General features: G+C 42.9%; 1 protein-coding gene across 1 annotated transcript in view; it reads left to right on the top strand.

Annotated features, from left to right (window-relative positions):
• The window catches only part of dnah9 (dynein, axonemal, heavy chain 9), a 128,776-nt gene that overhangs the window by 80,725 nt on the left and 25,292 nt on the right, over positions 1-22,759 (top strand). Inside the window, exons 55-68 of the mRNA XM_041963466.1 lie at positions 1,019-1,099; positions 1,719-1,898; positions 2,456-2,686; positions 3,349-3,543; positions 4,705-4,824; positions 6,652-6,840; positions 8,199-8,434; positions 8,521-8,643; positions 9,251-9,455; positions 15,580-15,744; positions 17,295-17,435; positions 19,366-19,536; positions 19,714-19,836; positions 22,386-22,579. Coding sequence (XP_041819400.1) covers positions 1,019-1,099; positions 1,719-1,898; positions 2,456-2,686; positions 3,349-3,543; positions 4,705-4,824; positions 6,652-6,840; positions 8,199-8,434; positions 8,521-8,643; positions 9,251-9,455; positions 15,580-15,744; positions 17,295-17,435; positions 19,366-19,536; positions 19,714-19,836; positions 22,386-22,579 — 2,354 coding nt within the window. The remainder of the gene's footprint in view (positions 1-1,018; positions 1,100-1,718; positions 1,899-2,455; positions 2,687-3,348; positions 3,544-4,704; positions 4,825-6,651; positions 6,841-8,198; positions 8,435-8,520; positions 8,644-9,250; positions 9,456-15,579; positions 15,745-17,294; positions 17,436-19,365; positions 19,537-19,713; positions 19,837-22,385; positions 22,580-22,759) is intronic.

Consider the following 22,759-nt stretch of genomic DNA (forward strand, 5'->3'; position numbering starts at 1 on the left):
GAAGCTTATTTGTTCGACTTTCCTAAGCCACAGAATCCTTTTTATTGCTTTGAAGACTTTAGGAAATGTTTACGTTTCAATTAAATTGCCATTGAGCTTGATCAGCGATTGTGTTACTAATAAGATCCAATGAGGATACAGAAACAAATGATCAGTCCTTCAAAACCACCTGAGAAATTCAATGTGATGATAGCGAAAGATTCATTAGCGCTGATGATATACACACCAATTGCTACTTATTCCATTTAATGAGACAAAAATAGATTATTGTCAGCAGCCCACCCTGTTCTCTGTTGACTGCTCCCTTCATATTAATGCATGAGTTCTTTTCCTCCTCACAGCTCATGTAGACACCAAAGTTGAACATGTACACTACTGGCTATCACCACTGCCAGTTTTAGTTATGCACTGGGCTAATGGCCTCCCAGAAGTCTACCTAATACACAAGCATGAGAGTGGTGTCAATCAGTCAAAGGAGGCCCTGAAAAAGACGGATAGCTGATTCAAATAATGCAATAATGCTTTTAAGAGTTTCCAAAAAATATACTTAAGAATTTAAATATAAATTATTGAATTTTTATTGGTATTGCAACAATGTGTAAACAGCGCTTTAATGATGAAGCGTGCTTAGGTTGAGCTAATTGTAACTCATGACTGTACATTCTTTTGGTTAGTTTAACATATCAAAATCATGCTTTTTGAAAGATCCTATTTATCTACACACACAAGCACACACACACATATATATATATATACTTGAGTCAATATGCTTCCCACCACTGCTGTTTGTTTACAAGAAAACTTAACATGTCACCTGAAAGTTTGATCTGAAGTGTAGACTATTAGGCCTACATACAGTAGATATACAGTGTATGGAATTTGAACTGGGAGAGGCTGTTTGGTTCGGGTGTAGTGATGATGATCTACAGTTCATTCATCCAGAGCTCCGTTCTTGGCTCTAGTATCAGCCAGTCTCATCGTCCTGACCTCTTGGTCTCCCTGTCTTATCCTCTGATAGGTGGACGACCTCAAGGCCAAGCTGGCTGCTCAAGAAGTGGAACTCAAGCAGAAGAACGAGGATGCCGACAAGCTGATCCAGGCAAGAATGTGTTAGATATGAACACGCATTAGCATTTTGTTAAATGCTGGTATTTTCTCACTTACAGTACCTCTAGGGGGTATGTAGCCATGCGGATAGTTTTGGTTTTATTTGCTCAGATATCTGTCGTTCTGCAGTGCCTCCAGTCCAATGGGGATGAATGGAATTTCAAAGAAATGAAATATGACATCTAAAAAGTTCAGCAGCAGCTTGTCCTTCCAGGAACAATGCCCTCTTTACTCTGGATAATGCACAGACAGATTCCTGCCTGGTGCTGTCTGCAGAAACTGCTCAGTACAGCGTGAGAAATTCAGAGAAGGCTGGACTTAAACCTCTGATCTTTTTCATCTGCTGCTACCTTCTGTTATAGATTGATCTCAGATAGGTCAGAGGGGTGAACGCGAGCATTCTGTACAATGTTTTTCTGGCTATTTCCCTCATGTCAAACTTTTCTTGCTGCCTCTTGGGGTTTGTCAGCTTTTGAAGTTGCCTAGCGCACATTTTTAGTTGCGTATTAAGTCACTTGACTTAAACAAAGGTTGTTTTTTTATTTAAAAAATGAGCCACTGGCAGCACCTGCGCCATTAGCACATCAATAAATCCTGCGCGCTGTCCCCAGGTGGTTGGGATAGAAACAGAGAAAGTGTCCAAGGAGAAGGCAGTCGCTGATGAGGAAGAGCAAAAGGTGGCGGCCATTGCTGAGGTGGTCAGCGGCAAACAGAGAGACTGCGAGGAGGACTTAGCCAAAGCTGAACCAGCTCTCCTTGCTGCGCAGGATGCCCTTAACACTCTCAATAAGGTCAGTTACTCCCCTATACCCTGCTGTGTCTTATTGATTTGCTCCATCATACTCTTCTCCCTTAGTTTTCTTCATTTGTAAGAAGAGTTGTGTTCTTTTCTCTTTGTTTGATTTAGTTTTCCCAGCTTCAGTGGAATAAGTTATGTCCACACAGGCCTTGAACTGTATAAAAGATTATTGAATCACAGGATTTAGTCGGGTCTTTGCTAAAATAATGTCTTCTCTATGTTCTGCCGGCATTTTCCTTCATCCTCGCATCCCGCATAGGTTTATGAGCAGCCTTGGGGATTTTCAAAAACACCCTCTGTGTTTAAAAGGTGCGCTCTGTTCAAACAAGCAGAACCGACAGTTCAATCACTGCTTAGAGCTCTCTAAAGATGCCCTAATTAGTATTCTCTGTTGTCTTCTCAAAGTCAGCACAGGTTCTTCTTCCTTTGTTCTAATCCTTTCCTTTTTCTCTCTCTTTCTCCCCCAGCAGACCACAGAGATATGCAGTTGTTCAAACTCAATTAAATCATAGCTCTTTCATTTTACTCCCTCTATCTCACCTACTTCAGAACAACCTGACAGAGTTGAAGTCTTTCGGCTCTCCGGTGGCGGCGGTGACCAACGTCACCGCTGCGGTCATGGTACTGACAGCGCCCGGTGGCAAAGTCCCAAAGGACCGCAGCTGGAAGGCCGCAAAGGTGATGATGGCCAAAGTGGACGCGTTCCTGGACTCTCTGATAAACTTCAACAAGGAGAACATCCCAGAGGCTTGCCTGAAAGCTATTCAGCCTTACCTGCAGGTTAGCCTTTCCATTAGCCCTTATTCATTAAAATCAACGCGCACAGTGTGCAATGTCTGCCGCTTCGCAAGTTCAACTAATAAGTCATAAATTTAGCAGGGGTGTGACTACAATGACAGAGGCACATTATGGCTGCCGAGCTTCCAAATGACAGCCAGAGAAAATCAACCAGTTAATTAAGCGTCACAAATTAACAGCCGCCCTGATTATGAAGTTCAGTGGAGCGGATACTAGGTAAGTCAGTGCAGCAAAGCCAAAATTCACTCTAAATTCACTATGTGCATTACAAAGATGCTGTTCCCAGACTATTGATGTAACATGATTTTCTATGTCTTGGAAAAGACACCCGCACAATTCTAACTCATAATGCCTCAGTGGCTTTGAGAATTGGGTTTGAAGTTTTGTGGCTAACTGTGTAACAGCCTTTTCGGGAAGCTGATTTCACCCAAAATCATCTCAGGCCTTGCAAGGAAAATGCAGATACTGCCCTCTGCCTTTGATCGAGGATAAAGACTGTGCAACATTTGAATGAATATATAACACAATCCACGAACCGGTATTATTATGTTTTGGCTTTGTAGGACTGTATAGCAATACTTTTTCGGCGCTTTTGATCACTATTGTGTTTCGCATTTGTGCGCTTGTTTGTTCATCTTCTCCAGGATCCAGAGTTTCAGCCTGATCTGGTGGCCTCCAAGTCGAACGCGGCGGCGGGCCTGTGCTCCTGGGTTTTAAACATCGTCAAGTTCTATGAGGTTTACTGTGAGGTGGAGCCCAAGCGTCAGGCTCTGAGCAAGGCCAACGCAGAGCTGGCTGCTGCACAGGAGAAGCTCGGCGCCATCAAGAGCAAGATCAATGTAAGCCATCGCATCGGACCGGCTATACAGGAAATGAAAAGTTTATTTGCTATATGCCAAGTACTGTATTTATTTCAACAGAAGGTAATTTTAATATCTCAAATCCAGAGGATATATTCCGTGAAATTGTATTACCATTTTATTAAAGAAAGGTCTTACTATACTTTCAAGTCCTGTTCTTGTTTTCTAGTCATTTCTTTGACACAAAAACGCACTAACACAAACACTAAAGAGGATCTCAGAACTTTATTGGTAGGCTGACTTCTGTACTGAGCCGAATGTGGGCTGAGAAAGCCAGAAATCTCTGTACCTAGCTATAAAAGATTTGTGAGACATCAGTGTGGATCAACTACTCTATCAAACCCAGAAGATATGCAGCATAATAAGAAGTTGATGCAATAAAAATAAAATAAAAATGACAACCAGAGGCTATAAGATGAAGCAAAAAAATTCAGGATATGAATTATTTTATCAAGGCTTGAGTGACAGTTGACACATGAGCTCTGCCAGTAATGATATACCACCAGCATTTCATCAATACAATGCTGGTGTAAGTGCTATTAAAAGCTTTTTCTGTTCATTAATCTAAAACCAAATCCATCAACCTAAAAAACCCTATTGATAAAAGCAGCTGTAAATAATTGTTTCTCAGTGGCATTTGACATTCAGCACATCAGAGCGCCGGAGAGCGCCGGAGAGCCCCAGCAGAGCGCGGTGCTCGGGACGCGGCGTCGGCGGCTGCTGCTGCTTACATCAAACCCTGCAGAGTGCAGAGTGACGACTCTTAATAAGATCCAGCATGACTTCTCGCTGTCATTTTTCAGCCCTCAGTCAGATCGCTTGAGCGGAGAGTGGGTTCGGAGCCAAGGGGAATTAGCAATCCTCAAACTAATCTACTGAACCTGTGTGCCTCTCCACCGATTAATCCTGTTTGTCCTTGTGCTAATTGCTTCCATATGCCAAATAAATCCATAGCGGAGGGAATGATAAGTTTTACCCAACTTTTCACACACTCCCAAGTTTCTTTCACAGGGAGACTTTAGCTATCTTTGTTCTTTGTCTTTGAAGACCCCTCATGACCATGTTGTATTTTAACAAGTGCCAATTTTTTTTCTTTGTGTGTGTGTGTGTCTGTGTCTGTGGGTGTGCGTGGCCTATCAGCACCTTAATGAGAACCTGGCCAAGCTGACAGCCAAGTTCGAGAAAGCCACTGCAGACAAGCTCAAGTGCCAACAGGAAGCGGAATCAACCGCGCGCACCATTTCCCTAGCCAATCGCCTGGTGAGGAGGGCAACAGCGGGGTCACGCAGAGCATCAGCTGCCCACGAACACACACAAACACACTGACTCTCCCATCTGTCCCACTTGCTCCTTCCCTCAGATAGATGCAGATGTGTACAAACTATTTGTACACATGAAGTGTAGAATCTTAAACTGTTTTAGTGTCACTCTCTTTTTTAGATGCACATACATGTAACCAGTATTAATCCATTATTAGGATACAAGCAGATGAAGCATTCTGATCTGATATAAACATTTTTACAGTAATATTTGTCCCCGTTTGAGGCACAAGTTGCCACAAACATCACACAGCTTCTTCTCAGACTCACAACTCAGTCAAATTGAAACCCACTGACATTGCATTGCAATAATCAGCAGACTCCACACTTTACTGATGGTGCCAGGGTTTGTCTTTCGAGGACAAACAAAACTTTGCTTGGAAGAACAGGTACTCTTAATAACTTCACAACCTGGCTCACAGTCATCAGATTTAGACTTTTTCCTCAGTGCCGGAGTAATCCAGGTGGTTGTTTGTCCGTACAGTGCAAACAGCAGCCAAAGCAGCATGACTTATTCATGATGACGTGTCAGAATGTGAACAAATACAGGGAGGGGTGCATGATTTTAACTTCAGTATTCAGACATTGGACGTAGTTTATCCTCTTTTCATCAGTCGTCACCAGAATTGCTGTGCAGTGCAGGATAAAGCTTGACTGGTATTCAAACCTCATGGTCTGATATTAAAGCCTGGCAACTTGCATGACTTGATTGTAGATGGAAAATGCCAAGCTGAAGTTAGTGGCCATCTCAAAAGTGCATGCAAACAATGGCTGCAGGACTATACCAGATGCTACTAAATAGCCTTCTCATTGTTTCACTGACACTACAAAACCAACTTTTCTTTTCACCTTGTACCATCATCAGGTCAAAATTTCCAATCCATAAGAACAGCCTCAGAGAGCTGCTGGCATGGCTGCAGACTCTTAGTCTTGTTTACTTGTGGATAAATAAACTATTAACCTGTAAATGCTATTTTGTATAACAGAATTAACAACATTAACATGATATGTATGAGGAGTATAAATGGTAATAGGAAAAAATTTGTAGTAGTTTTACATGCACAAATGCACAAACCTGTACTTATATCTATATTTATATACCCAAAAGCTTGTCTCTGCTTGTCAGTGTGGCTGTGCACAATTCATTTGTTCACACTCATACACACACATATACATGAATCCCACCGTCATCTGCCGGTGTGTAAATCTTCTGCTGACAGCAGCACAACAAATAGATGAGTGTTGACACTGTTAGTATGATAATCTAAATTATTCAGAGGAAGTTTTCAAAAGGCCTGACAGGGGCAACAAATGGACGAGAGGTAGTGCTCATCTGCTAGTCAGTCACACGTATCGATGGAAATGCAGTCAACTTGCTGAAGTGCACAGCGTTTCCGTCGTGCGTGCCGAGAAGTTACAGTGTGTATCAAAGTATGCAGCCTCTCAAGTTTGGAAGAGATAAGATATTGAGGTGAACTTTATTGATCCCTGAAGGAAAATTGGATCATTGCTGCAGTAAAGAGTAGAGGTGTTGGTACACGAGCAGAGAGGTGATAAAGGATATGAAAACCTAATAAAAAAGGGCTTGAAGGTTGCAAAGCATTGTTGTTCTGGACATTTCCTGATGTTCATGAGGTTGTACATTGATGACGGCAGCTGTATATTCATTTAGATCTGATTTTGCAGGATGCCCATGGGGAATATGCTGTAGTAATGTACGTTTCAGTGAAATAAAACAATGTGCTCTTGATCTGTCCCTGTGTTTCAGGTGGGGGGTCTAGCGTCAGAGAACGTCCGCTGGGCGGAGGCTGTGGAAAACTTCAAGAAGCAGGAGAGGACTCTCTGTGGGGACGTCCTCCTCATCACTGCCTTCATCTCCTACCTGGGATACTTTACCAAACACTACAGGCTCCAGCTCATGGACAGCGCCTGGAGGCCTTTCCTCAGTCAGCTGAAGGTGGGTGGCCTCAAGTGGGATTACACTTGTGCATCGAGGGGTGATACCTGACATACACCCTCTCAAAAGTGTAGCTACATGTTGAAGATCTCAAGAGCTAAGATTTGTCATTTGTGTTTTTTCAAGTTTTCAGTTTGCTCGACGCAGGTGGGGACTGCTTTATTTGTGCAGGTCATTATAACATTGGCTCACCAAAGTAATGAAACCTCGGTATATGGTGACGTTGCAAAAAATAGGTCAGACTGGGCAAACAACAACAACAACCATGAGTGGTCAGATGATCAGACAGATTTTAAACAAACCTCCAAACGGTAAAATCAGTACTCACACAGTCCTTGTAAAAGTCCAGCGCAGCTTACACAGGGATTTATTAGAAGAACTGGATACCAGACTCCAACATGGCGCCCAGTCACTGCGATGATCGCTGCAAGCTGAGCGCAAACACCAAAACACCTTTATAGCTATGCGGTTTGTTCAGCATTGTGCAGCTGTACGTGTGCATTAGTGTTCCTCCCCATGACCTGACCACACATTTGAAATTACTTGTCTAGACTCCCAGAAACTTTTACAAAGCATGGATTAGAAATTGCAAATACAAATAGTAACAACAGTAACAACAAAGTCTTTGCATTTTGAGGTGACGCCTGCGGTCTATGAGGAAGATGCTTTTTGGGAACTGTGCAGGTATGTATATGTGTGAATACAGTGTTACCATAGCTATTGGAACAGAAAACTGGAGATAAGAAAATAATAATCAAGTTGTAAGAAACCAGTTTTTCTTTAAAAAGGTGCAAGAAAGACTCCATAAATAAGGTGCCATAAATACCCACTATAGCACTGAATTTGTATTTTTATCCACAACTGAAAATGCACAAGGGCAGATACACAATTCACTCTTCCACATGGAGACAGTATGATTGGTCAGCATGGGCTGAGGTTTCTCCTGCAAGTCATCTGCTCCTTTTCAGCAGGACACGTCTAGTAAAACCATCTCCCCTGCAAACCTGTTGCTTGTCTTATCGCTGCTGTCGGTGACTGAAGCAGTGTAATTACCATCAGCTACTGATTGCGTGGCAGTTGTCTGCTATTTTTTCTTATAGTCACTCTATATTACACAATGAATGAAAGAATTCAATGCCCTCTAAGTTTGGAGTATGATAATATAGTAATTTGGTAATGAAAGCACGATACTGCCGGCCCTGCCCACTTAATAATCATCACCCTAACTGCTGTTGTCAAGTCTAATTTGAAGAAGCAGTACGACTGTATCAGTGAAGCTTAGCATGAACTCAATGCTCCACCTTTAAGCGGTAAAGATGACTGAAGCTTCATACGTACTCATCGATGTCATCTGCAAGGTTCCCATCCCAGTGACCCCTGACCTGGACCCCCTGACCATGCTGACGGACGACGCGGACATCGCAGCGTGGCAGAACGAGGGGCTGCCCGCTGACAGGATGTCCACTGAGAACGCCACAATCCTCACTTCCTGCCAGCGCTGGCCCCTCATGGTGGACCCCCAGCTTCAGGGCATCAAGTGGATCAAAAACAAGTACGGCGAAGACCTGCGTGTGATCCGCATCGGACAGAGAGGGTAAGAGGCTTTGCGGTGGAATGTGCTCGTGGTCGTTTTTTGGAGGGGGTTTTCACAGAGGCATTCTGCTGTTTTCGCCCTGAAAGGTACCTGGATGCCATAGAGAGAGCACTGGCAGCAGGTGATGTTGTTCTGATTGAGAACTTGGAGGAAACACTGGATCCTGTTCTTGGACCTCTGCTGGGAAGAGAAACCATTAAGAAGGGCAGGTAAAGAACACTTCAGCCTTTTTAAAAAGAGACAGTATGAGGTGATAAAAAATAATAAATGCAACAATAAGAGGTGTATTTTGTCATTAGAGTGCCCAGTGTGTATTAATCCACCACTAAAAATAGTCCCCAACAAATGCTATAGCCTCCTATTATAGAGATAAAAGTTTCAGTGCCTCTTGTGTTTCAGGAAAATACTGAGTCTTTTCAAAAACTATGTATTTGTGATGTGGTTTTCAAGCTTTTTCTTTAGGAAGAATCAATGTTCTTGAGTCACAGACGGGGTGGGGAAGTTGGAAAGTACTGAGAGGAGGACTAACACTAATGCTTTTGATCTTTTCATGGGATTTGTTGTCCATAAGAGAAACACAGAGTAACACCAGCTTTATACTTTTAAGTGACATTCTTAAGGAACCACTGATGAAATAAGTGTACAAGACATAAGAGAGAGGATTTGTCTAAATACAACAAAATTTCTGACAGTTTTTGGAAAAAGAGAGTAATAGTAATGCTGTTGCTTTGGTAACATCTTGCCATTTCTGAATCTTAACTCCCATTTAGCAACTGTTCAATGATCAGAAGATTTCCGCTCCTTTACATAAAACAGATACATAAAGATTGGAGACAAGGAGTGCGAGTACAACCCCAGTTTCCGTCTCATCCTGCACACCAAGCTCGCCAGTCCTCATTACCAGCCCGAGCTGCAGGCCCAGTGCACCTTGATAAATTTCACAGTGACCAGAGACGGTCTGGAGGACCAGCTGCTGGCAGCGGTGGTCAGCATGGAGAGACCTGACCTGGAACAGCTGAAGGTGAGGAAGTCAGAGTGTCAGTGGAGGCGGAGAGAAACACTACCTGATACAGCTATTTAACAACAAAGAGGATTTTTAGACACATCTTTTTTCACCTAATATGTCGAAGGAATGTGTAAAGTGAACCTGAGCAGACGTGAAAGCCGTCTCTGTCACACTCTTCAGGTGCTATCAGAGAACAAACAAACGTTCCACGTTGGATCTTTTACTGTGCAGGTGTAATTAAAAGACACAGTCAGTGGAGTCAGAGACCCCCAGAAGCCGGGCGTAGCGCTCTAGCTCGTCATTATCCATCTTTTACGCAACACACTGGCAAGAAAGCATCATCTGTCTTTAAACATCACAAGAGGCTGCAGGTCCAGGCTCTTTGATTCCAAAACAATCAGCTGGCGCCTTTGATTAACAGCAAACTAAGTGGATGTGTGATAATTATGGGGCTTTGGGTGCCTCACTTAGGGAGACTGGGGCGCTGCACGGCTGTGTGTGCATGTGTGTCTGTGTGAATGTGACTGAATGTGTCACTGTATGCACATGCTCCCTGTGTGTTCACGTGGCATGTGGAACATAGTGTATTCGGAAAATTAGAATGTGCATTGAATAGTGTTTTTACATGAAATGTATATCCAGCTCAGTTTTTAATCAGTATCACAGTTACTTTGAATAGTTATGCATGTCTTCACAATTTTTTAACTGTTCACAGTCCAAATCAACGCTTCCTGTTGTTTTTTTGTGGGGATGAAATGCTCACTGTGTAGTTTAAAGCCTGTAGTAGCACTGCAGAGATGTTTTCTGTGAGCGTGTCCCCTTCTGTTAAAGTATCTCATACTTGCACAGATGACACACATGCACAGATGAAACAATGCACATTCCTGCCAGGAGTTTCACACTGCTCCACTCAGCTCCAGGTGGCAACACACACAGATATGTAGCAATGTGGAATTACCCCCAGCTAGTAAACATGGATGTAAACAGTTCTGGATTTAAAATCCTTAAAAGATTGGATTTGCAAATGCTTTATGAGGAAGGAAATGCATTCAACACATCCATTTCACTCCTATATAATCATTAATCTTATATAAAAGTGGCATCCAAATATTTATTCTAATTTCCAAATATGGGATGTTTGCACATTGCAAAGATGCATAAAGAAATGCCTTTGCACATCTGCCTATAACTTAAAATCTGTAATAATTAGACACTACATCTGTAAGGGATTCAACATACCATGTATCTTTGCTGATAGTGATGAACCTACAGAGGTTAAAGTATATGTGTCATATTCAGACACAGTTAGCAACTAGCAGGTAAAGATGGTGGAGCGTTTAGCAGCTAAAGAGCTAGATGAGAGTGAATCTTGATGTCTGGCGGCCAAATACAGGAATAATTTTGCTGTGTAACTGCTGGATCTGTAAATGTGCATATTGCTAACAAGTTCACCATATCAACTTAAAAGTGATGATGTGTCAGTGTTGCGATCAGTTATTGCAGTTTTAAATATTTTTCCCGTAATGTGTAGAAAGTAGAAAGAGACATACAGATGACAAACAATTACGGGAAAAATCAGCAGAAAGTGTCTTAGCATCGGTGTCATGGATTGTCTGGAGGTCTACTGGAGGGATGAACAGCATTCTTCCAAGAGATATTGGCCCAATCCCAGTGTCCACACTCACAGATTCAAGGACTTTGAGGTGCATTCCCGCTAAGTCTGAGAGGGCTTAGGGCTGTCCCACTGTCGGTGCATGAGGGCTCTCTCGCAGACCTTTTGAGCCCTTTATGCACACGGCGCAACTCTGCACTTTTACAGACTTTGCCTGAGGGAATAACCTATAGTTCATAGCACTGTGAAGTTAAAAGTTAAAAAAAAACATGGATGTAGCAACTAACAAGAAGTGTATGTTGCTGTTTTGACAGGAAGGACTGATTAATGTCCACTCTATGAGGAAAAGGGCCCGGGAGATAGTCGGTCCCTTAAATGCCTTGGCTGTGAAGAAAATAAAAAGCCTAAAATAAAATGTCCCCAACCCACATTGTACGTAACATGTTCTGCCGTCATCAGTGACATGCCGCAATGTGCTGTCCCATTCCTATGTATGCCAGTTCCAGCCCTTACAGCCTCCCGCACTTAAGCACTTAGCAGGTGACGTCAGCAACGTCCGTGAGGGTTGAGGGCTGCTCCCTCATCTGGTGTTTTAATGATGGTGGAGGAGAGCGCTATCTAACATGTTGCTGCAAAGTCTTCCATACTGTAGCTGTTCAGCCTGGTTGAGATCTGGGGGCTGTGAAGGCGATATCATATGATTCACATGATTGATTCACACCATTTTCATACTCGAATCATTCAGTCAAACTTTGTGCAATGCATGGGAACATCTGCCTCTGTTCTCCACCCATTTATTCGTGATTTTCCTTTAATTTGTCAACCATCTGTATTTATAGAATAACTTTGAAGCGAATCAATAGTCTCTTAAAGCAGTCATAGCCGCATATTAAAGGTGAAAGCAGCTTATTTATTTGGCCACTTTGGGGCAACGTAACAATCTGAAAAAACAACAGTGGCAAGTTCAATATTCACTCTCCAGTGAATATAGCCCCTTTAGTTTTCATCACTTCTGCTGTTTTATTTCCGCTGTTAAACAAAAGCTACTAACTGTCTTGGCTGCGATTTAATAGCCACCCAACGGATAGCTTTAAATAGAACATCCAAAAGCTTTAATGAAAGCTAAGTTGGAAGTATGAGCATCCTAAATGATGATAGACAGCAGCGGAAGATAAAGTATTTACAGTATATTTGAATGTCATGGATTGTTGCATCCATGAAGAATCACCCATAAAGGCAATAATCCAATAATCCTAAATCAAAAAAATCAAATTAACTTTTGAAGCACCAACAATTTACCATTGTGTCACAGTCACCTAGGGTACTGTTCCTGAGACACTCTTCAATTTATCATCAGGCTCCTGGAATTGTGTCTTGATGCTATCCTCAAGGGAATTTCATCTTTTTCTTATCACTTTGGCAGACTCATTTATGTTCACACATCCACATCCACCTCTCCAAAATCAAAGCAGAGGCAGATAGGAGATGCTTTAAAGGCGCGTGTTCTTTTTAATGTAAATGACTATCTTTGTTGTGGGGCCCTTGGACCCTTGACTGTGAGGAGGGCCGGGCTTTTGTTCCGCTCTGTTGATACGCGTCGGCGTCACCAGCTGTAGCTTTAAGCTGTCATCGCTGCTAACAGTTAATGGCTGGTTCTGTACACTGTGTACAATGCAGCAGGTTCCTGGTAGCTGTACGGCCGACTTTCGAGGAGTAATGAGGGGCAGATACGATGCCCACAGTATGGTCTACGGTGTGAATGTAAATGTCCGTAATTAAGCGAAAATTCACTTGATCAAAGCTCCGGCGCCTAATGATGCCTTGCGCTCGTCTCATCGACAATCTGCTCTTTTCATGTCAGCTGTTTGAAAAGCATTGGCCGTTGGCGCTCCTGTACCGCAGCAATTAGACAACACATTGACACACTTCCACTGGTCCTTAAATGCAGCTCTTGTTAGTCAAGGGAAAAGGAAAATCATGAATCCCCCTCCATTCAGATTGTGTCTGGCTGACGGCAGTGTCTCCGAGAGATCAAAACAGAAGATAATGTGGGAACTCTGTTAACGGGTCAGGCAGATTTACTCGAACACAATCCTATTTGCATTTTGATGGTTTTCTAGAGGTGTCCCTGTTTGCGCTGGGCCTCTGAAGGCAGTGCTTTATTCAGACCTGTAGGCCTTCATTCATGGACAAATCAGCATTTTTAATAAATGGAGAGAGGCAGAAAAAAAAGCCAAAATGCCAGAGTTATTTTAAGCCTTATGTCCCCTCAGCAAAATCCAATGGAGAAGAAGTGAAATGTGATTTAATGAAGCTTGATTAATTAGCATTTCACTGAGATCGGAGGGTGAGGAAAAAAACAAGATCTGGAACTCACTTATCATTTTAATTAACACAGAAAGTTGAAGGTGGAGGGGATCGCTGTGTACACTCCCAGCACCTTCCTATCAAAACACAGCCCGCAGAATGAAGCGCTGAATGGCTTTTTGTTGTCAGTAAACAACCCGGACTGATAACAATCATCGGACTGATAGCGGAGTGCAAATTGGCTGTACCTGTTTATATTCTCTGAGTGACTCGGTGCCATTATACCTTTAATGAGGTTAGCGTCGCTACTGAGCCGTAAGATGACTACCGGGTGAAAGAGCTCTCATTTAACCGAGCCAAAGACGGGCTAAGGAGCTTAAAATGTCAAGTTGCCTTTTTGGAGGGAGCACAGGGGGATCAGTCTACAACCTTTTACCACAATAACCACCTCCACCGGTCCTCCCTCTGCGCACACGAGCATGTGTACAACATTGTGTGTGTTTGCTCAGGCGCATTTCCTACCCAGACCTTCGCCGTTAATGAGAGCAAAAATGCTCCACTTTCCAAATTACCTTAACAGGGCTGCTCCGTGGCACTCAGTAATCATTTGCCTGAAAAAATGATAGATGTAATATCTCATTTTAATCCCAATTAGGGTGTTCTGCTGACTGGTTAATTGTTTGTTTTCCAAAGCAAGGGTAATTACAAGCACATTGTGCCAGAGGAAAGCTAATCGTTAAAAACTGACTCATTATTTGATCCAGTTGGGAATGTTTTAGTGTGGATGGCTTCTTCCCTCAAGAGGCCTGAGTCTGGGCAAGTAGAAGGTCACAGTTGACTCACACAGGCAAATGTCCCTGGTTAAATGTCCACCGCTCAAACTCATTCTGTTCTTTTTCTCTCAGCTTGAAGCGCACTCATGTCAGGTTTTTCCTTAAAATGCCACAAATCACGTCATTTTTCTCCCTGCACAGTTTTGGCAGAGGGGAACTTTTCAGCCACAGCGTGGTAACAACGTCAAACTCAGAGCATGTAAGATTTAACAAGGCAGAGGCTCAATTAGTTTTAACAATGGTGTAAAATAGTTCTCATCACCACAATAGGAAATACTGTCATAAAGACAGCAATTAAGCAGTGTGATCTCTTAAACTACCTACTCCCCCGGCGCGATCTGAGCTAAGTATGTCTTTTGTCATGGGAACATTATGCCACAGGGAGGAGGAACAGCTCCACCTACACTGCCCCCAGCAGCTTCCCAGCTACCCCAGTGATTACAAGGGGGGCAGTAACAGCGCAGGCAGAAACTTATTACCGCTGCCTGTCAGGGATCACGCCACTCAAAGTAGTAGGAGTAGGCAAATCTCACAACAGCCCACCCTACCGTAATTACAACAATTCAAAGGTCACAGAGGCTTCTATGAAGGCAAACTTCAATAAAGCAAAGTCATTATCGAGCGGAAATAAGAAGCTACAACAGAGTATAATGAAGGACAAAGCGGGATGAAGCAATAAAGAGAAGTAACCATGCCCCGTCGACTTTGTTCTCCCAACACCCCTCAAACACCAGGCTTTGACAAAGCGAAAGTTTCTCTCAGACGCTCGTTTTTTCAGCCAGAACAAAGACGGAAAAAAACTGTTTGAGTTCAAGCTTTATTAGAGGACGGGGTGCACTAATCCGTATGGTGAGCTGTGAGTAAAAGCCATGGTTGGAGCTGGTTGTGTGCGCGTTCTACATGATGCCTGTATTGGTCCATAATTGAATCCATAATGTTTGGTATCAGGTGATTATAGATCATAGAAGATGTACACGTGTGTGAGTCCGTGTGTGTGAGTCTGTGTGTGTGTCTGTGTAGTTCACCATCAAAGCTCCTTCCCCTCTTCTTGAATCAACGGCCTCATCACATCGAGGGTTAGGTCACTGGAGGTTTGATGTTGGCAACCAGACGGAAGCTGGCTAATCCAGCCCCGAGCACTCTCTTCATGGGTCTGGATAGCCAATGCAGAGCATATTGATTAGTTCTGCCTTTGAGGTGCCCTTCAGTATTCATGTCTTCATATTGACCCACACCTTGAACTTCTCAGATTATGATGATATGGCCAGAAAAGAGCCTGACGGCGAGCAGCCGGTGTGGCTGAGAAATGCTCGTCGTTGAGTATCAACTCCACGAATTACGTGGAATCTGTCAAATGGAAGTTTGTGTGCTTTTCTGTGTTCATCAGTCCGACCTGACGAAGGAGCAGAATGGTTTCAAGATCACTCTGAAGACGCTGGAGGACAACCTGCTGTCCCGTTTGTCCTCAGCTTCGGGAAACTTCCTGGGTGACACAGAGCTGGTGGAAAACCTGGAGACAACCAAACGCACCGCCGCCGAGATCGAAGAAAAGGTGCTGTCCTTCTTTATCTTTACAACTCCTGGTATTTTTATCACCGCTACTCCTGTTAACGCTTACATTGCAGCCTTGGGGGGTTGCACTGTGTGTTTCTTTGTTTGCTGTTAGATGTAAATTATGATGTAAATGTTTTTTTGATTATTTAGAATCTGCAGTATATAGCAGTAACAGGGTACAATTATATTCATACTGGGTAAAAAGATGTGAAAAATTGGGAAAATAAACCCAGTGCCTTGATCATACCTTTTATACTGCAATTACAGTGTAGTTAAAGGGTATTCTTGCTGTAAAGTAAAGCAGACCCTTTCGCCTGTAGTTACAGTGTAGTAACTGGGTATATGGGCCTTAGAGTCAAGCAGTCCCTGCTGACCCATTTTCACTGTAATTACCAAGTAAACACTGGGTATGCAGTATAGCATGAATTACTACAGTATAATTACACTTTATAGTCTATCACCAAACAAACTATTAGATAGAAAACAAAATATATATAAAAAAGATGTCAAAACATGAAGAGTAACTAGAATTTAAAGCATGTTAATTAAGCCTGGCTAACATGTTGGACAGATCCAGTTTTCTTTGTTTCTTCAGGAGCAAATAAATAACACAAACTTGAGTTTAGGGGCCAATCCCTGCACACACTTGATGCGTCATTGCTGAAAGTCTACCTCTCGTAACCACTTGAAACATAGCGCAGCAGCCACAACCATGATGTCCCTCTGAAACAACATGCATAGTACCCTCATATCCAACAGACCATTCAGGCTCTCCCTGTCATCATACCAGTAATGATATTTCAGGTTATTATTTATCGAGCATTTGTGAATTTCCCATTTTCAGGTGTGTGCAAGTAATTTATTATATTTTAAATCAAAGTCTTTTTTTACTTAACATAATGTCACACAAACTTTGGCTCCCTCTCATATAGCTATTGTAAAAAAGCATACAGCCTAAAAAAGATATCAAAAATGTTACCCCCTTATTCTCTGTCCTGGACACAGGACCCAGTCAGTATTTCATTGGTCATCCAAATGTACAAAGTAATCACACAGTAATCTAAAGCACTGCAGCATTCTCTACTCTTTTACTCCCTTTTTTTTGGTCAGTAAAATCAGATCTTGTCACCTTAGCAGAGAATTACTGGTTTTCAGACACTTCAGAGCACTCCTGGGAAAGCAGTGCATCATGATGTGAGAGTGTGCGTTCTGTCGGCGAGGAGATGAGCGCTGCCTCGCAGATGTTCAGTCTTTAGCGTAATTGCGCAGGCATTTGCTGATAAAAAAAACCCAACAAAACAAACAAAGAAGAAGAAGAAGAAAAAAAACACCGGCACATAATTGTCGTGTTCCACACAGTGCGAGAACATTTTGGCTGGAACCGTGAAATTGGAATAGCTCCGCTCTTCACTGGAGGGTGTTTTATTGGATGGTGCACGATTTCATCATTAGCTGATTGATGAATCCTGAGTGTTTGAATGTCTGTGCTGAAGTAATCTTGTGTCTGTGAGTGTGATTCCCTTTGTGTTTGCACTATTTTTACTGTAGGTAAAAGAAGCCAAGGTGACAGAGGCTAAAATCAATGAGGCTCGGGAGCACTACCGGCCAGCAGCAGCACGGGCTTCCTTATTGTACTTCATAATGAACGACCTCAATAAAATCCACCCCATGTACCAGTTCTCTCTCAAGGTAGCCTGTCTATTGACACGCCATGTTTCCTGCCCGCCTCACGGGCCCTCAGTGAGACCCCTCTTTACACTCATTCCTCTGTTCCTCCCCTCCTTCCTCCATTTGCTCACCATGTTTTATGCTCTTTGCCCCGCTTTTATTGTGTTTGTGGCTCCCTAATGTGGTTATGTAGAGCGTAATGTCTTTCATATTGTCAGCCAGCGAGCGCTGAGAGGAGGCAGCCTGAGATATGGTTTGCAATCACTCTCGACTCCGCAGGTAGCTGCCCTGGCCCAAGTTGTTTCCCAACATAATCAAATGAAAACACATTCAGAGTATATCTACCTTTGACCTTGTGAATGAAATGAAACATGTTATAATATGTGTTCTTCACACGAGGTTAGAGCAAAGTGTGACTCCGCTAAACTGACAGAAATAACACCGGAGCACACTGAGTAGAAGATAATGGCAATTATCCTATTTCGTTAGTAACATTTCAGTGTACAGTCGCTCCAACAGCTACTTTTTCAATTAGACTACAATCTGCGCCTTTGGTTGGCAGTTATATGGTGTAGAAGTCACACGTACTCGACTTGGTATGTTCAAGAAATTGATTTGTGCTGTAGAATTCACAAGCAAGAGAAGGTCACAAGTCGAATCTCATAAATCATTTCATTGGTGACTGAGCTACATTTCTCTGCCTATTTAAAGAACATCTTTATACTGTCGACACTCACACTATACATATGGGAAAGCCAAGGTTTCAAGGATGAGGCTGGTATTATTCTGTTCTTTCTTATTGTCAACGAATCCCATGAAAAGACCAAAACCAACAATGTCTCTCAATGCTCTTTGAGTCCTTAGGCTGCCGGTGCCACTTAGCTCATTGCCCATTGTATCCCACTGACGATGTAAATTTTGAAGGCTGCACAAAAACAATGTTTTTCTATTAACAGTGGCTCAAATGTGTAATTTGAAATAGCTTACTCATAGTGACAAAACCACAGCGAACTCTGATTATATCTGCAGTTTCCCTCAGGTCTACGGAGCTTTTTAGCTCAGCTTATTGTTTCGGATCACTCTCGCTGCACTCATCAGCCTCGTTTCCAGCAGCAGCAGGCAGCTGTTTCCGGTGAAAAAGCTCTGCTAAGCCCTCTTTATACTAACAGGCCGGCACCAAAAAGCAGACTAGCTGGTGAACATAGAGAAGCAATTCACAGCTAAAGAGACAGAATTTTTTTCTGTGAGCTGGTGGAGACCAAAATGGAGCTAAATGGAAAATTAATATTGGGCTCACAATTGTGATGTGGCTAAAAATATTACTTAGTGTAAATGCAATGCTAGATGTGTTGAAAAACTGTTAACAGCTAAGTTGTAAACTCTGCAAAGTCATGTCAAATATGTTTACAGCTTGTTCTGCTGACTCCAGTTCCCTAAAACAGCTGGCACTGTAGTTATTAGCAAACATCGCTCAAACAGGAGGAAATGTATTACTTGTTATGTTTGGGACTATTTTCAGTGGCGGATTATTACACATTTGATACTCCGATGAGTATTTGGGACAGCAGGATGGGGCATTTGGAACTGAGTCAAAATAAACTACAGTGTGTGTGTTAGAGGTAATGGAGGAACGTGTCAGCCAGTGCAACAGTAATAGTAGTTAGTTTTCAGACAACAATGGAGCAGAATAAGAGAGGAATTAGATATATCAGGCTTTGATACAAACACGATACATGTTAGCATAATATATTCATTGTTGGTTTCGGTATTTTCATTTGTTTGAATTGGGAATACATGGAAATATATATTATATCCTTTCATTTACTGGCTTATATTTTGTTGATTTTAAGTTACTCTATATTTGATAATATTGTTACTTTGATACTTCCAAACTTCGATGTCAGATACTGAGACAGTATTGAATGTCGTGCCCGCTCCTGTGCATCCTCAGGCGTTCAGTGTGGTCTTCCAGAAAGCGGTTCTGAAGGCTGAACCAGACGATGCTCTGAAACAGCGGGTGTACAACCTAATTGACAGCATCACCTCCTCAGTTTTCCAGTACACCACCAGAGGCCTGTTTGAGTGTGACAAGCTCACGTACATTGCTCAGCTCGCCTTCCAGGTAGGAATGGAAGTCAGTTTCATCTTCTGCATGGTTTGTTTTGAGAACAAGCTTGCCATTGAGTCGGCTGCTCCTGAGACCAGCGGCCCTGTTCGCATCTAATCAAGTGGAAAAGAAATGTGGTTTGTGCTGAAAATACAACATTTCAAAAGTCCTTCCTGTTTGTTGTGTCCCCAGATCCTGCTGATGAATAAAGAAATAAACCCTGCAGAGCTGGACTTCCTTCTGAGATACCCTGTCCAACCAGGTGTAACATCACCGGTGGATTTCCTATCTAACCACTCCTGGGGAGGGATCAAGGTACAGCGAGAGGCTGAGATGGCTGTGTTGTCACTACTGCTGAAATGCAATGACATGGGAGCGGGGCTGAACTCTTGTTGTGAAATGCAACGACGTACCACCAGATCAAATTTCTTCCTAGTGTGCACTCAAACCAGGAGTACGTGATGCTGGAAGCTTGGTGGTGTATGCTACTGTGTGTGCTCGTGCTAGGGCTGAAACAACTGCCCGTTTCATTGAATAGTCAACTGACGGTAAATTAAGCTTCAAAACCTTTGATAATTAATTGATCTTTTTGTAGTCATTTTTGCCATTTTGTTTGTTTTTCTGTTTTATTTTCTAAGAAATAGTGTATGTAATGGATATTCTTCACTAAAGAAAACAGCACAGTAAAGACACACTGATCGGTCTGCTGGTGACTGGTTTTCAGGATGATCAGCTATGTCCAGCCAAAATTGGAATCTTAATATTTTGGAATCGGGATCGATACGTCTCTGTATCACAGTTTATTCAATAGACTTATTTGCACTAACCACTTCTTCACTTTGGATCCTCCGGCTCTCCATCCCCTCAAATGTCAGCACTGTCAGAGGCTTGCAATTCGTCAATGGCAAATTCCTGTGTCAAAGTTCACCAGAGCTTATTTGGACAAGAAAGCTCTGCACAGACGTACGTCACCTCTGTGAGTGGAATCCACTCCATTGCTCCAATTCCAGTGACATTAATTAATTTAGTCCTGAAACGTCTGTAAAGGCTGATGCAGGCAGTGAATTGGTGTGCATACATCCACCTGTAGACTCCGCCATCCCCTAGAGGGGAAGTTAGTATCATCATCCCCCACTCTCTGCTGTGCAGAGCTGGTGCTACGTTGTTGGGAGTGATGGGGTCAGAGCCAAGACGTGAAATATTAATACTGAAATTCCTGTGTGATTCTAAATGCAAACAATTTTATTTCCAAAGACTTGAAAAAAAAACCCTTCTTGCCAAGATCTGTACAAAACGGCAAAGTAAAATTGTTCATACATCCCAAAATATATTGCTCTTTTGTAAAGGCAGAACCCTCCTCTTGAGATTGATAGAGATGTATTAAAAAGACGAGTGAAGAGTGTTAAATTGTACATCAGCTCTATCTTTAGAAGCCAATCTTGAAAAACAGTCTCGACTAGTAAAAGATTTAATTGACTCCTATGTCTTTCCAAGCTCTAAGCTGAGTTTTCCTCCAGCCTGCCGTGTATGAGAGGCATGCCTTAAATCCACAATTTCCCTCAAGTTATTTGAGCACTTAGCTGCTTTATGCGTATGTGTGGAGTTGCTTCCTGTGATGCAATTTGTGCAGCCCAGTCTCCCAGCAACAACTTTGCATTAAACACACTGCACTTAAAAGAGCTGGCAGCGTGATTGAAGTCTGTTTTCTCTGTTTCAACCAAATCTCCGCTCTGTCAGCGTGTGATTCTCTGGGGCCAGGCTTAGCTCTGTGACCCCAGTACATTTTTAACATTGAAAGGGCACTAGAACGAACTCGGCATCCCCGTAGTTGCTCTTAAAGAACAGACGTCTGGCAATGCGGCCCTGAGGACATCAAGCAGCAGAGGTTCCCTCTCTTGTCAGATCAGTTTAGCAGCAAACTAAACCCTAACGGCAGCATGTTTTTTTAGCCTCTCATGAATTTTTCAATCTGTACCGCCTAGAATATTAACTTAACCTAAACCCCTCTGAGACTTCGGAGGCGGCCTCTCCCCAACTGCACTCAACCCACTGTGGTTGTTTAAGGCCCTGCTAATCAAATTCTGTCACTCGATTTTCTTATCGCAGTTGGAAACATAATCAGCTGGAAAGCTTTAAAGGAGGATAAGATCCTCTGATTGTTTTGCCCCTCTTGATGATATTAGCAGAGCTGGAGTCCCATGAGACCCAGTGTATTCTCCCTCATCAGGCCTGAGAGGTTGCCAACCGCCTGTAGTAATTAAACACACTGAGTGCAAGTGTGTGCTGAGCCATGTCGCCTCACTCTGCAGTCCCACCTCATTCCCAGTGGTGAGTGTTTGTAGAAAGCAGATTTTATAGATTCACATGGATATTTTTTCCATGGCGTCTCGTACTCTGCGTGTCTGCCATGAGGAAGTTTCAGTGGTTTATACAGCGCAGGAGACAGCGTACATACTGCACGTGCGTGTGTGTGTGTGCTTGTCAGGGAGTCTACCTGTTTGAGGCTGCACTGCATGACACTGCTGTTCTAAACAGATGAGATGAGATATTTGTCAGCTGGGGCATCGCATGAAGCCCCTGCCAGTTCTGCAACGGATGCATATTCAGTCCTCCCTAACCCCCCGTCCCGTTATGAAAGGGATCGTGTTTACTCAGCACTTCCGTTTGAATAAATATCATTTATATAGGCATGAGGAAAGATAAGCACTCCCACCCGTTTTTTGTCTCTTTTTTTCTCCAACTTTTGCAAAGAAAGTTAGTCCTTTTGCTGTATATTCTAATGTGCATCACTGATCACAGAGTAGCAGTTTTATAAATGCAGTAGTTTTTCTGTATGAATCACTTTTGTTTCTCCCAACCTTCAGTCCCTGTGCTCCATGGAAGAGTTCAGGAACCTGGATCGAGACATCGAGGGCTCAGCCAAACGGTGGAAGAAGTTTGTTGAGTCCGAGTGTCCGGAAAAAGAGAAGTTCCCACAGGAATGGAAAAACAAGAGCTCACTCCAGAGAATGTGCATGATGAGGGCCCTGAGACCTGACCGCATGACGTACGCCGTCAGGTGAGCAGCGGAATCATAGCTTGCCCTTTGCGCTGTGATGGATCTGTGCTGTTCAGTGAAAGGGTAAAGGCCAAACATCTTAACCTTTGACCTTTACCTTGAGTTGACAGGGCACCTGTGCTCACCGCTGCCATGTTTGTATGCTGTTGAGAAGCAGCAGCAATTACACAGTACAATCAA

Source organism: Chelmon rostratus, chromosome 21, assembly GCF_017976325.1.
Source record: "Chelmon rostratus isolate fCheRos1 chromosome 21, fCheRos1.pri, whole genome shotgun sequence".
Classification (NCBI taxonomy): Eukaryota; Metazoa; Chordata; class Actinopteri; order Chaetodontiformes; family Chaetodontidae; genus Chelmon; species Chelmon rostratus.